This window comes from Homarus americanus, unplaced genomic scaffold (assembly GCF_018991925.1).
Source record: "Homarus americanus isolate GMGI-L3 unplaced genomic scaffold, GMGI_Hamer_2.0 scaffold39155, whole genome shotgun sequence".
Classification (NCBI taxonomy): Eukaryota; Metazoa; Arthropoda; class Malacostraca; order Decapoda; family Nephropidae; genus Homarus; species Homarus americanus.
In genome coordinates, this window is record NW_024737042.1 from 5,397,952 (window position 1) to 5,411,060 (window position 13,109).

The 13,109-nt window shown below is 38.2% G+C and overlaps 1 protein-coding gene across 2 annotated transcripts in view; it reads left to right on the forward strand.

The window, feature by feature from the left end:
- Window positions 1–2,574: 2,574 nt before the first annotated feature.
- Window positions 2,575–13,109, forward strand: part of LOC121872617 (tRNA (guanine-N(7)-)-methyltransferase non-catalytic subunit WDR4-like) — a 50,206-nt gene continuing 39,671 nt past the window's right edge. Inside the window, exons 1-2 of one of the 2 annotated variants that reach the window (XM_042375513.1) lie at window positions 2,575–2,592; window positions 12,654–12,749. Coding sequence is in view for 1 of the 2 variants with exons in the window: in XM_042375512.1 (XP_042231446.1) it covers window positions 2,980–3,053; window positions 12,654–12,749 (170 nt within the window). In the remaining variant the exon portion in view is untranslated. Of the gene's footprint in view, window positions 2,593–2,783; window positions 3,054–12,653; window positions 12,750–13,109 lie in introns of those variants that run through there. The other variant, XM_042375512.1, reaches the window with a different exon arrangement.

Consider the following 13,109-nt stretch of genomic DNA (forward strand, 5'->3'; position numbering starts at 1 on the left):
CTATTCATCTGACCTGACTCGGACCGCCCCTTACACTGACAAATATATCTTTGATCATTCGCCGGGTTATTGAGAGGGTGGATCAGGACCAAACCCCTTGCGCGCACGATCTGAGAGGACACGCGGCAACCTCACATTCCTCCGATCAAGGCCGCTCGACCTGGACAAAGAAGGGGGACAGTGAACATCCACAGACTCCTTCTGTAAGAGGTAACTGGACCACCACATAATAGACACGCCATGCGTGGCACTTGGGGTTCTTCCTTCATCAACGGAACCCCAGTGACCCAGACCTCCACCACAATTGCCATCATTTTATGACCTTCAAGGTCGGTGAGTATATTTTGTAAGTAACATATTAAATAACGCATATACTGCCCAATGTTTCTTTTCTTTTACTCTAAGTCTGAGGTATAAATGGTCAATTTCAACTTTCAAGGTATTGTTGTGCCGTGACATACCTGGTGGAATGCCCGTCTCAGAGATCTTCGTTGTAAGCACCTCTCCCGGTGCCGTGGGGAAGACGGGTCTTACTGTCTCTCTTTGGTGCTGGGCGGAGTGGGTAACGTGGGAGGGGACGTCCTCTCCTTTGTGGAAGAAGCCAGCCTTCTACACAAGCATTGAATTTTATTTATTAACGTTTAAATGGTTTTTATGAACGTTCTATGTTATTATTGTATTTTTAACTTGCATTATTTTATTTTTTAGTCTTTTAAACCTTAATATTACATTAATAATTCGGCGACATATGACCTGAGCTGTTACCGTCGCCAGGAATGTAATTACCGCAATCAATCAATCAATCATTTTGTGAACTAGGTATTCTGATTATTTTCTATTCCAATCAACAGTTATTTTTTGCAAGTTTTATGAGATTTTCTTGTCTATGTTGATGTATTACTTATGTAAGAATTTTCTAGAATGTATTGCATCATTTTACTTTTACTTTACTTTTATCCTCTTCACCACTGATCGGCTCGCTAGCCGCCCGGGCGATCGGTCACGTCTCTGTCACGCACTGTTGGCATCTGATGTGTGTATCTGATGTGGTATATAAGCGGTAGCGAGCTGCCTAGGGGAAATCGGTCGATCATTTCTGCACAGAGTGTAAAGTACAAGCCTAGTGACAGCTAAAGATAATTGTTGTGCAAATACTGTGGAATTGTTGTGAGCGATATGAAGTGAAAAGATCAAGGAATTACTGTATACGCTGGTAGTGTGCTGACTGTATATATTCGAAGTGAGAAGTCTAGTGGTAAGGACATACCCTGTGAACATTTGTGTGAAGATTTACTGATTAAAGAGGGCTACAGTGCACACGTGCATTTCTGTGACCAGATGGAAATCTACCTGCCTGTTATGTTCTCTGTACACTGATACCGATCGTCGGGAAATTGCCAGAGACTGGTGGGAAAGCAAGTGGTAATTCGACGACACTTGTAATTATCTACTGCTTCTGTATACACGACCCAGGCCGCTGGTAAGCGGCGCAAGGGGTTCGTAACAGTATGTTCACTCACATCACCTTACTTTTTACTTTTATTCTCTTCGCCATTGATCGGCTCGTTAGTCTCTTGGGCGGTCGGCCACGTCTCTGATACGCACTGTTGGCAGATACTGGACAGGCACTAGGTCCTAAATATATCGGAAACTGCTCCAGTGTTGGTCAAGTCTGGCCTTGAATGAGTTCACACTCGGTGCCGTCACAACACTCTCCGGCAGATTGTTCCAAAAGTTTACTTTTTTACTTACTTTTTACTTTTATCCTCTTTACCACTGATCGGCTCTTTAGCCGCTTGGACGATCGGTCACGTCTCTTAAACACTGTTGACAAATACTGGGCATGCACTGGCTCCTGAATGTATCTGAACCTGCTCCAGTGCTTGTCAAGTCTAGTCTTGAAAGAGATCACACTAGGTGCCGTCACAACACTCTCTGGCAGATTGTTCAAAGAGTTCACAACTCTCACTCCGTAAAAGTTATCCCTCACAGTTTTCTGGGCTTGCGGCTTCTTCAACCTTGAGCTGTGACCCCTTATGGGGCGAGCGTCCGCGAGCTCCAGGTAAGGGCACTCGACTGAGTAGTGCCCTCGAGTCTGAGATGCTTATATATCTCAATTAGGTCTCCCCTTGTCCGTCTGTAAATAAGCTAGGCAATTTCAGGCGCTCTCCAGTAGACGTGGCTTCCTGCTGCATTCCTCTTCCACCAGGGAAGTTGCACTCGTATACTAGGGAGGCACAGTCTACTACAATAAAGGCGCTTAAGGATTGAAAAGCCTATTTTTGGTGGATGTGCCGAGCTAGTATAACGACAGTTCCCGCCCGACATCGCCTCCCTCCCACGCTCCTGTATCAGTGTAATGTAAGGCTTAGCGGATTAGCGAGGGAGCCGCTTCCAGACGTGACGTCAACACACCATAGAAAACGGCTGTGGCATTAGGGGCTACTGCTGGAACGACGGCAAGGTTATGGGAATTTTTTTTCTAGTGTAGCCTAAGTTTTAGTAACTTAGATGATTTGGGATCCCCGGTCACCCCTCTGGGAAGGGTGCTAGAAGGGGGTCTTCTGGTGCTCGTACACACATCCACCAACAGTAGGCTTTTCAATCCTTCAAAGACTTTATAAATTATTTCTGGGTATTCATAATTTTGAAGAAAAAAAATTAATTTGACCTAAATTTGTTTCTAAAAAAAGATAAAACTTTAACGTCAAGCTTTAAATTGTTTATACAAGAAATAAATAAACATTTAACACGTGATTGATAAAATGAAAATTTGACTTGTGTTGAATTAGTTTAGTTTGTGTTAGTGTTTCAGCAGAACTATCATAATAACAACACTGTCAGCAGCGTGTGTCAAGGAACGCTCAAGTTACCTCAAAGAAAACCCCAGGGACTAGACTAGAAGACTATATACAGTAAATACTAAATACTAACCGAACAAGAAGAAGAAGACATATACATTTGCCGTAATTCAGAGAAATGGGTCGTATTGAGGTTGCCCATGATTTTACTGTATTTTGCTGCGGGAAAAATGTGCTTGTCTACCATAGTGGGTAAGGATGAACTGAACGTAATGTCATATTAGATTTTAAATGTAATTATGATGTATGGTTATAAATGAGATAAACTAGTGATAGAAACTCACAGTGTGCATCAGTTTTCTAGATAAAATGAATAGGTATTACTTAGAGAGGCTATAGGTGTTACTTGAAGAGGTTAGACTCATGGGAAGGAGCTACTTGGGGAATAATTTATGTAGGATAGAACTCGTTTCTAACTTAATGAAAAGAAAGAAATGGGTGAAGGAACTGTAGATTTCCTACTTTTGTTGTGGGAATATGGTGCATGCAACTTGGACTGCCATGTTCACCTTCATACTTCTGTTCCCGGTTGATTTACAGTACCGTATAGAACATCATTCAATAATGGATTTTATTTATTGCGGCTAATAATAAGTTCGGTAAAGGTTATATTCAGACAAAAACAAGACGATTTTCATCTACGACACTTTTGGCGGGTTGAAAATTGAAAAGCTACTACTTTTTTACTTTTATCCTCTTCACCACTGATCGGCTCGTTAGCCGCTTGGGCGATTGGTCACGTCTCTGCTACTATTGCATTTGTGGTAATTATTGACGACTGACCCATGGCCGATTTTTCAAAGAAAAGGATTATAAAAATGCCTCAATTTCACTGTGTTTTATAGTGAACACTGTTGTAGTTTGTGCAAATGTGTTAAAAAAGTGGTTATTTCTAAATTAAACCTAACCTAACCTTAGTTGATATGAAAAACAGACCTCACCAACCTCACCAGACAAACCTTCCTAACATTACCTAACTTTGCCCCAGGGTCCTCGGTATATTAAGCAGAAAGAAGTTACAATGTTTTTACGTTTTTTGTGGACGTGAGAGCAGCTGCCTGCATCAGTGTTGATCCAGCCTGGGTGGCGGAGTGTTTTGAAATATGTCATATACAACAGACTTTGCACACAAACCCAGTTAAATTTCACATTATTGCTGTGAAAAGTACTTTCTTAGTAAAGTGTTTATAAATGAAAGCACAATACTGGGTTTAATCTTGGCATTTTCAAGCCAAGTTCCTTTATAAGCACTAGAACTGTAGCACAAGACCGGCGACAACCTCACACGTCATGCAGAAAATTAAACTGGCTCGGGAACGAGAGGCATGAGTGAGGCAAAGAGCGTGGCTGCATTACCGCCAGGAAGACAAAATAATGCACCATAGGCGCCTAAATATCTACCAAACTAAGCATTTGCCCAAGAAATGAGTATCATATCAGTACTCACTGATGAAAATAGATTAAGAAAATAAACAGCAAAACAAATAACTAGCCTGAGGGTCAGACGTCAATATTAATCGCATTTGTTGCCACCAACCAAGTTTCGTGATATTTTTTGCAAACAATAGATGGTAAATATTTAGAAGTTGCTAACACTTACTTATATATTAAGTCCTATATAGGGAGAAAGAGAAAAATAATTTATTCTACAGCATTTCCATCGGAAATTTATATTTTTTGAGTATTTTAACTGATAAAATTACCAACAATATTACTTGTTTAAAGTAGGCAGGGCTTTGAAGTGGAGGGAAAATGTAGGTTAAAATACTAAACAAAGTTTTGAAAACCTGACCTAACTTTTCCACCTTATTTATGTTTTCGGTGTTTAGTATATGATGTTTTCGGTACTCAGATGAGAAGGGATCCATAAGCTCAAAAGTGATTTTTAACATTTTAATGAGTTACAAAAGAATAGGTAAGGTTTTCAAGGTTTGTTTGGTGTTCTTTCTAGGTATTTTACCCCACATTTTTCCTTTACCTGAAAGCCCTGCCCACTTTGAACAACTAATACAGTATTGTGGTTAATTAAATTGGTTAAAATACTCAAGAAATATAAATTTCTGCCAAAAATGTTGAAGAATGAATTATTTTTAGTTTTGGTGTCTTTCTCCCTATACAGTATAAGACTCAATATAAAAGTAGGTGTTGGCAACTTCTAAATATTAAATGTTTAGACAATTCTAAGACACTTTTCTAATATGACGTTTCCCTCGTAAACGTCCTGGAACTAATATATTTAATGTGTCGGGGAGGGGGGGTAGGTAGGTTTGGTTGGTGTTATTGTAGGGTTACGTGATGTGTTGTCTAGCACTCAGGATGGGATGGATGGAAACTCTAGGTGGTGGTTTTCTTATATAAAATATATTATATACAAGACAGTCTGGTGCTGGAGATGCTGTGTGGTGAGAAGCTTGCTCAGAAGACACGTTCGGTGAGTAGCGTGTTTTAGGAGGTATCTGTGCAGGAGCTTCGTTAGAGGAGAAGCTCACCGGTTGCTAGGATACTGTCGCATTGGAATGCGGCTACGCTGTTGTCGGGGAGAGATCCACTACACTATCAAAGTTATCCTAACCAACCAAACATACCTAAGCTTACCTAACTTCTCAACCGGGGGAGGCTCCCCTGCACTCTGACATATTAATTGTTCAAGGTGTCGTATGTGAGGGAAATGTTATTGAAAAAAGTGTCTTAAAATTGTCTAAACTATTGTTTACAAAGAAATAAAATCATGAGATTCAGTTGGTGGCAAGAAATGCAATAAGAGCTTAGATTTTTCTAATATCTGTAATTTTCAAATTTTCAACTCCTGATATCTCTGTGTAAAATGCGAGAGAAGTGTCATAGAAGAAAATCCTCTTGTTTTTGTCCTCACTTATTATTAAATAAAACAAAACCCTGCCATTTCTCGCCACCTGTTAGAATTTTTCTACTGTATTGGTTTTATGATTTTTAACCTCCACTATCACGGTTATGTAAAGACTGCCAAAAGTGTCATAGACGAAAATCGTCTTGTTTTTTATTGAACTTATTATCATTAGCAATAAAAGTTTTTTTTTTCTAAAAAACAGTTTTTGAGACAAAGTCCAGATTGCAACGTCTAAAATCCAATATGTCCTCTACTAATTGACCCTTTTCACGTTTAATTTTTTTTTATGGGGAATAGCCCACTCAGGCGCAGGTCATCGACCCACAACGGGGTCTAGGGGGCAAAAAAATAAGAGTAAAAAGAAATTAAAAATAGAAAAGAAAAAGATTATATTAATCTACACCACAAAGATGCCAGAAAACCTGTTTTTTAAAGTGGGACAGATTGTATGAGTATTGCAACACAGAAGAAGGCAGAGCATTCCACAGTTTGGCTGTGTGAGGAAAGAAGGAGGTACTATAACGGGTTATTCTAGTGCGACCGACATCCACAGAGAAACGGTGGGCACCACAGGCAAGATGAGTGTCACGAGCCCACAGCCTTACCGACGGTAGACAGGATGCCAAATCCACTGAACATTGCCCATTACAGTATCTGTAAAAAAGAGAGAGTGAAGCAACATTGCTGTGAAGAGAAAGGGAAGAAAGAGTATCAACTAAAGGAGGAGAGTTAATAAGATGAAATGCCTTTGATTCCACCCTATCTAACAGTTGGACAGAAGAAGAGCCACCCCAGATATGAGAGCAGTACTCCAAGTTAGGACGAATGAATCCCTTACAAACTTGAAGCAACTGCTCAGGAGTGAAATAGCTACAGGATCTGTACAGCATTCCCAGCTTTCGGGAGGCAGCTTTAGCAATGTTGTGGATGTGTGGCTTCCATGACATATTAGAGGAAATGGTGAAACCTAGCATATCTATTTTAGAACTTGGCAGAATGATTTTGTCCTGAAATGTGATTGGTGGGAGATCATTTAACTTGGAAAGTGTAATTGGTAAATATTGAGTTTTATTACTGTTGAATTTAACCAAGTTTCTACCTCCCCATTCGGCGATGCTGCACAGATTCGCATTGATAGATGAAATGATATCAGCTCTAGAAACAGATCTAGTTTGAGAATTAAGGGGAAGGGAAAAATGTGAAGAAGAGTGAAGAGTAAAATCATCAACATAAGAATGGATAGAATTAGTCAAGGTGTGAAGTAAATCATTGATAAAAAGAAGGCAGAGAGTAGGTGAAAGAACAGAACCCTGTGGGACACCACTATTGGTAGAGAAAGAGCGAGTGATCGATCCTTTGACAATAACTGCCATGGGTCAGTTCTCAAGGAAGCTAGAAATTAGAGAATAAAGTGGGGGAGAAACCATAAGAGGGTGCTGTATACTTTATATAAAACTGACCCTAACTAACCTACCTGGTATTACGTATTTACTTTTGGATAATACAGGAATCTTAGGAATTCTATCTTTGCAATCAATAGTTAGACCAAGGGTGCTCAACCCACTTTATAAGGGCCACATACAGCCCTCAGGGAGGTTTAATGCAGCCCTCAGCTGCATTAAATATAAACAAAATATTATGTTACAGTTATATGCATAGCGCATCTGGCATGTCTCATTAGATGAGTGGACGACTCTTAGGATTCTACTGTACTTGATTTTTTCACCAAAACAAAATTATGATTATTTGGGTAATGCAGCCAGTGATTTCCGTAAGAGGTGTTGTGATTATGATTCCTTCTTTAACTCTACACTGCATGGATAATACTTAATAATCACTGTTATTTATGTGTACAGTACATGATTTACTACGCTTATTCACAATAAGGTCAATGTACGGCCCTTATCACACAGTTGCCCATTTAATGAGGTCCACTCACTCAAAAAGGTTGAGCACCACTGGTTAGACAATGGTTACACAATTCTAAGACACTTTTCTTCGACTTCGTTTCCCTCGCAAACGACTTATATATGCCAGGGGTCCCCGATTAGGCTAGGTAATTTGGTAATACTGTACATACTGGAGCAGATGGTTAACATCAGAAGGAGTTGTTCAATTTCGTTACTTTTTTCCACAGATGTTCTTTGGATGATAGTAAGTAATAAAAACAATACCGGTATGACAATTTTTTATTTTAATTACAGTACCGTATATGTATTATTTACATTTTTTAAATTCTTCTCAATTTCCGATCATAAATCGCTTGCAGTTGACAGGTTATGATGGATGAGGAGTATTGCTGGGTAATACACAGGGAAAAACTGATCATAATACACTAAAAAGATGCCTCTACGTGCTTTGTACATGCATAAATAAATTTTTTACCATAAATATTCAGCCAAAAAATCTGCCGTGTTGTCGTCTGCTCTTTGTTTGCGCTCGGTCCGAGCATTCTTTCAAGTCTACAAAAAAGGTAAAGTTATATCATGCTGCTTCAAGAAAGTTGCTTTTATTAGTACCAGATATCATAGTAAGTACTTTCTGTTTAATATGGCTGGGGTCTGCCCTCCAGCTAGGAAGTTAGGTAAGGCTAGGTAGTTTTCTTTGGTTGGTTATGTTAGGTCAGGTCAGTCAGGTTCTATTAGGTTCTGTGCATTGTCGTATCATTTTTATTGCTTAATATCATCCAAAGAACATCTGAGGAAAAAAATGAATGAAATCAAACGTGTTCTGATGTTGGCTCTCTGCAAACCAGACAACACATTGCGCTTTCTCTTGATTAGACACCATTGTTACTCCTTATCTTATCCACCAAGATAATACCTCTCAAATCTACTGCATCTGTAAAGAAAAAACTTGATTAACTAAGGAATATGATGCAGCAAACTGTATTACTACATCCCTTTTGGTTTTTTAGTAATAAATATTTAAAAATGGAAAGAGACTTTCGGGACACCCTGTATATTCTTTATTTCTTAGCCACCTTGTTTTTATAGAGTAGAATAATTGTTAAAGAATTGCATTTTTGTGAGACACAAGCCAGGAAGCAGCTGGCTGACATGCCAGTCAGCAGAATTAAAGAAAATATAATATAAAACTATAAAATAAGAAATATGAAGAGCATGGATGTGTATTCTGTGTCTCTCAGATGCAGTGTTTTGCTGGCAGCACTTGTAGCACTCGGAGCAACGCTCTCATGGCCAGTAGTGGAAGTTGTCAGACGCACGTACACAATCTTCCTTGATCCCCATGCAAGCCGCAGAGGGGCGAGGGCCACGTTGTTTAAACCTGCAGAGTTTAGAGGATATGTATACTGTACTTTGGGAAGTTCCCAGATTTTCTGACTGCAAACAAGGATGCTCATTATTTTGCACCAGTTAAATACAAAGTTACCCATAACCAAAAATAGGGAACAAAATAAAGCCTTTCATTCCTTGGAAGTTACCATAGGTAAGGTTAGGGGGGTATATAATACTTTAGACATCAGACTAATAGGAAGAAGCCACTTAAAATAATTATCCATAGAAAAAATCTTGATTCTTATCTCATAAGTAGAAAAAATGGTAGAGGATTTATAATTTTTATACTTTTTTATAAGAAGGACCACTGAGTACAGGCAGTTTGTGTACTTACAAAACAATGTTTAAAATCCCACCATATCATAGCCAAAGTCCTTAAATTCATCTAAAATCACTTAATTTAAGAGAAAAGAAGAAATAGAATGATAAAATATAGTAAATGAAAGTAAAAAATATGTCATCAGGTAAAGGCAGTAGGTAGTAGGCAGCTATCAAACTGGGAAGTACTACTGCATGGGAAGATATTGGAAGCATAATGTTTTGTCTAATGTGCCTGGGTGGGCTAATCCCTGAATTTTTTTTTTAAAGTTTAACTATGGGACCTCGTTCGTATCGGCGAGTGTTCGTAAGTCGGACGTTCGTAAGTTGGGGACCCACTGCAGGTGCTCCTCTATTAACGAACGAGTTATGTTCCTGAGGCTTGTTCGTAAATCCATCTTTACTCTTGTAGATACCAAACATATTGTAAAAAATGAAAAGATAATGGGTGTGTAATACAGCTATACCCTATGATACAGCCTTAAAACCTGGCTCACTCTTCTCCTCTTAGGTAATGTTTGTTCTATCTGTAATTTTCTTCAAAATAATCCAGTCTCATCCACATTAAACACCTGTTCTGGAAGGTAACCCCCCTCATTGAGGATGTTTGTATCTATGAAAGTTTGTAAGTCGAATGTTCTTAAGTAGAGGAGTACCTGTACATAGAGTAATATAACTAGTAAAAATATTAGAAACTTGTCTATGTTGAAAATATAGAAACAATCTGAGATGCTTGATATATCCTGTACTGTATACCTGAAAATGTAAAATTAATGGAGGTACAGGACTGTATGTGAAAATTCTCCTCAACTTGGGGTGACTTCGTACAGCTCGAAAAAATGACTTCGGAGGGACAATCTAAATGTTATTCACGTACATATTTGCAAGATTGCATGATATATAACTTGTACAGTAATGGCATTATACATGGTACTGATAATTAAATAATGATAGAACTAATCTACAGCTCTGGGACAAAACAAGAACGTGCATACAGTACTGGGCACTGGTACCCGGTTAATTTCGCTTTGCTGTCTCTCCTAATGTATAATCTTACAAAATTTGCCCCTAACAGATACACATACCGGTAGCATGTTATTTTCATGTAATACAATTTTATTGAAGAGTTTTCCCTTTTTTACTTTTACTGTACTGTATATGTAATTTTGTTGTTGCCAATTTTTGCTCAATTTTTTTCTGGGTTTATTGATGGTTGAAGTAACCCACAGGCTCTAACAGGTACAGCCATTGAATTAACATGGTTGTCCAAAGTTACCCCAGAGTGACTTCGAACACCTATAAATCTACTCTTCACAGAAAAAGTATGAAGTCTGCTGAATTTCTGTTGACACTTACAGACAGCCCATTAGTTCTTGCACCAAACTTAAACTGCAGCTTAAAAAACCTCAAACACTGTTCAAAGTCACCCTATCTTACAGTACTGTACCTTGACCTCTGAAAATGGCTTGTTCATAGGAATGGATGGTGCTAGAATGAATGGTGGATGACTTGATTACTAGAAAAGGGTGAGGTTGGTGTTGGGAATCATATTCATAAATATAGACATTCTTAAATCAAGGACCTCCTGTACTATTTTTTTTTTTGCCACTCGGTGCTTCATTCTTTTTAAAATGAGATATAGTTCAGTGATGTTTTGTTTGCATGCATTTGTTGAAGCATTTTATGATAGAGGCTGCTTTATCAGTGATATACAAACTCACCCTAAGTAAAAATTGGAGATGATTTTGTAATCCATCCCTTTTTGCAGAGCACTTTACCTGTACAGTACAGGTTGTACCTCTCTAGTCCGGCAACCTCGGGACCTGATTGGTGCCGGACCATGGAAATTCACCCTTTTCCTGGATAGATAGTGACTTGTGCTTATGCTTGGAAGCACTAGCACCACTTTGTCTGCATCATGGTCTCTTTGAAGACATATTGAAGGGTTAAATGTCGTATAGTAGCTTCTCAAATTTCGCGAGTTTTTAATTCAACGTATTTCATTGGAACACACACAAAAAAAAGAAATAAAAATTTTGACGGCGGAAACTTGAATTTCGGCGGGTTTGAACGGCCCGCCAACGTGCAGATGACGTGCATAATTGTGTAAACAGCGTCATTTCTCTTATGTACAAAAGATTCATTATTGTTTATTACTGAATGCCTTTTTTATTGAATTAATGTTTATGCGTGCAAAATGAGCAATACAATTCATTAATATTACATAGCATATTAAAACACACGAGGAAATGACACAGCATTGTTTTCGTTGATTACAAAACCAGTGACTGGTTCTACATATAAAACTGAAGAAAATAAGACCCTGATTGTAGCTGTAGTAAAATTAATGTAAAAAAATGAATATGGTTGCTTGAAGTACCTGTAATGTTATTTAATGTTAATAAATGGAACAATATAAGTAGCTAACCATTAATGGTAAAAAAAAAGTGAGACTGCGCGTATGTAAGTGCGCACATGTGAAAACATATCGTCATTACTCTACATAAGAATATGAAAGCAACACTTATTTACTGCTCATATATATTGAAGGGTTAAATGTTGTACTCTGCATAGACAAGCAGAGAGAGAGAGAGAGAGAGCAGCCGAACTGCCGGATGTAAACAAACCTTAATTTTCCGCGGCTTTGTTGTTGTTTTTTTACGGGGATTAGCCCACCCGGGCATAGGTCACTGACCTACATTGGGGCCTGGGGGACAAAAATTTAATACTCCTGTAATAATAATAATAATTCAGATTAAAAAAAAAAAAAAAAAAGCAGCTGCCTATCTACCTATTGGACAAACTAAAATTGTTCCGGACCACAGGAGTTTCCGGACCACAGAATGCCGGACTAGAGAGGTACAACCTGTATACTCTACACGTAAGTTGAAATAAAACTATTTATATAGTGCATGTTATTAAACTTTCATTTAACTTTCTATTTATTTAGGTTAGGATGGTTTATTATTTTGGGGATGTTTTGTAGTTGACATTTGGTGTCCAGTATCTTCATGCAGTTGTAGTTAAGCCATTTTCTGCCATGCTGCAGGGTGGCCAGAACATCCCCATATACTGTATACTACATGTCACTATGCTCCTACCATTCATGTACATTGCTATATTCAGGATATTCATTCCTATCACTTTTAATAAATTCCTTCATTCCAACCTTCCATCGTCTTCATTCCCCCTTCCTCCTACTATCTGCTTCTGAATTGTAAACATTATCCACAATCTCCCAGGAAACCCAGTGCATCCCATTCATGACACATGTTGCTCTCAGGCCTGTCATACCATTTTTTTTTTCAGGAGTTGTGAGACAAAAATACTGAAGGTGTCAAATTCAAGTACAAAGTGTAAGGCCAAGGAAGAGAATAGTGACAATGCAAATAGTGTCAATAGCAGGTTAGTTAAAAAAATTTGTCTGTTATATTAAACAAACAATAATTTTTGTGAATGTACTGTAGTTATTTTGGGTCTTAAATTATAGTACAATACTCTATTAGAATAAAGTTATAGTTTAGTATAAAAAGACCTTTCCTTTTTTTAAAGCTTATGATCCTGAACAGGGTACAGTGATGGAGAATCCAGGGTTTAGTAAGTATTAAAACTTAAGGGTAAATGAATGATAGAAGTGAAACCCACTTTTTGTGATCTTTTATTGTAGTACCTGTACAATATTTCTTTTTCTTCTCAAGTCTTTGATTTTGTAGTGTTTCGAGTGCTAGTGAATTCTTTAGAAAAAAAGAACTGGCACTTTTGAGA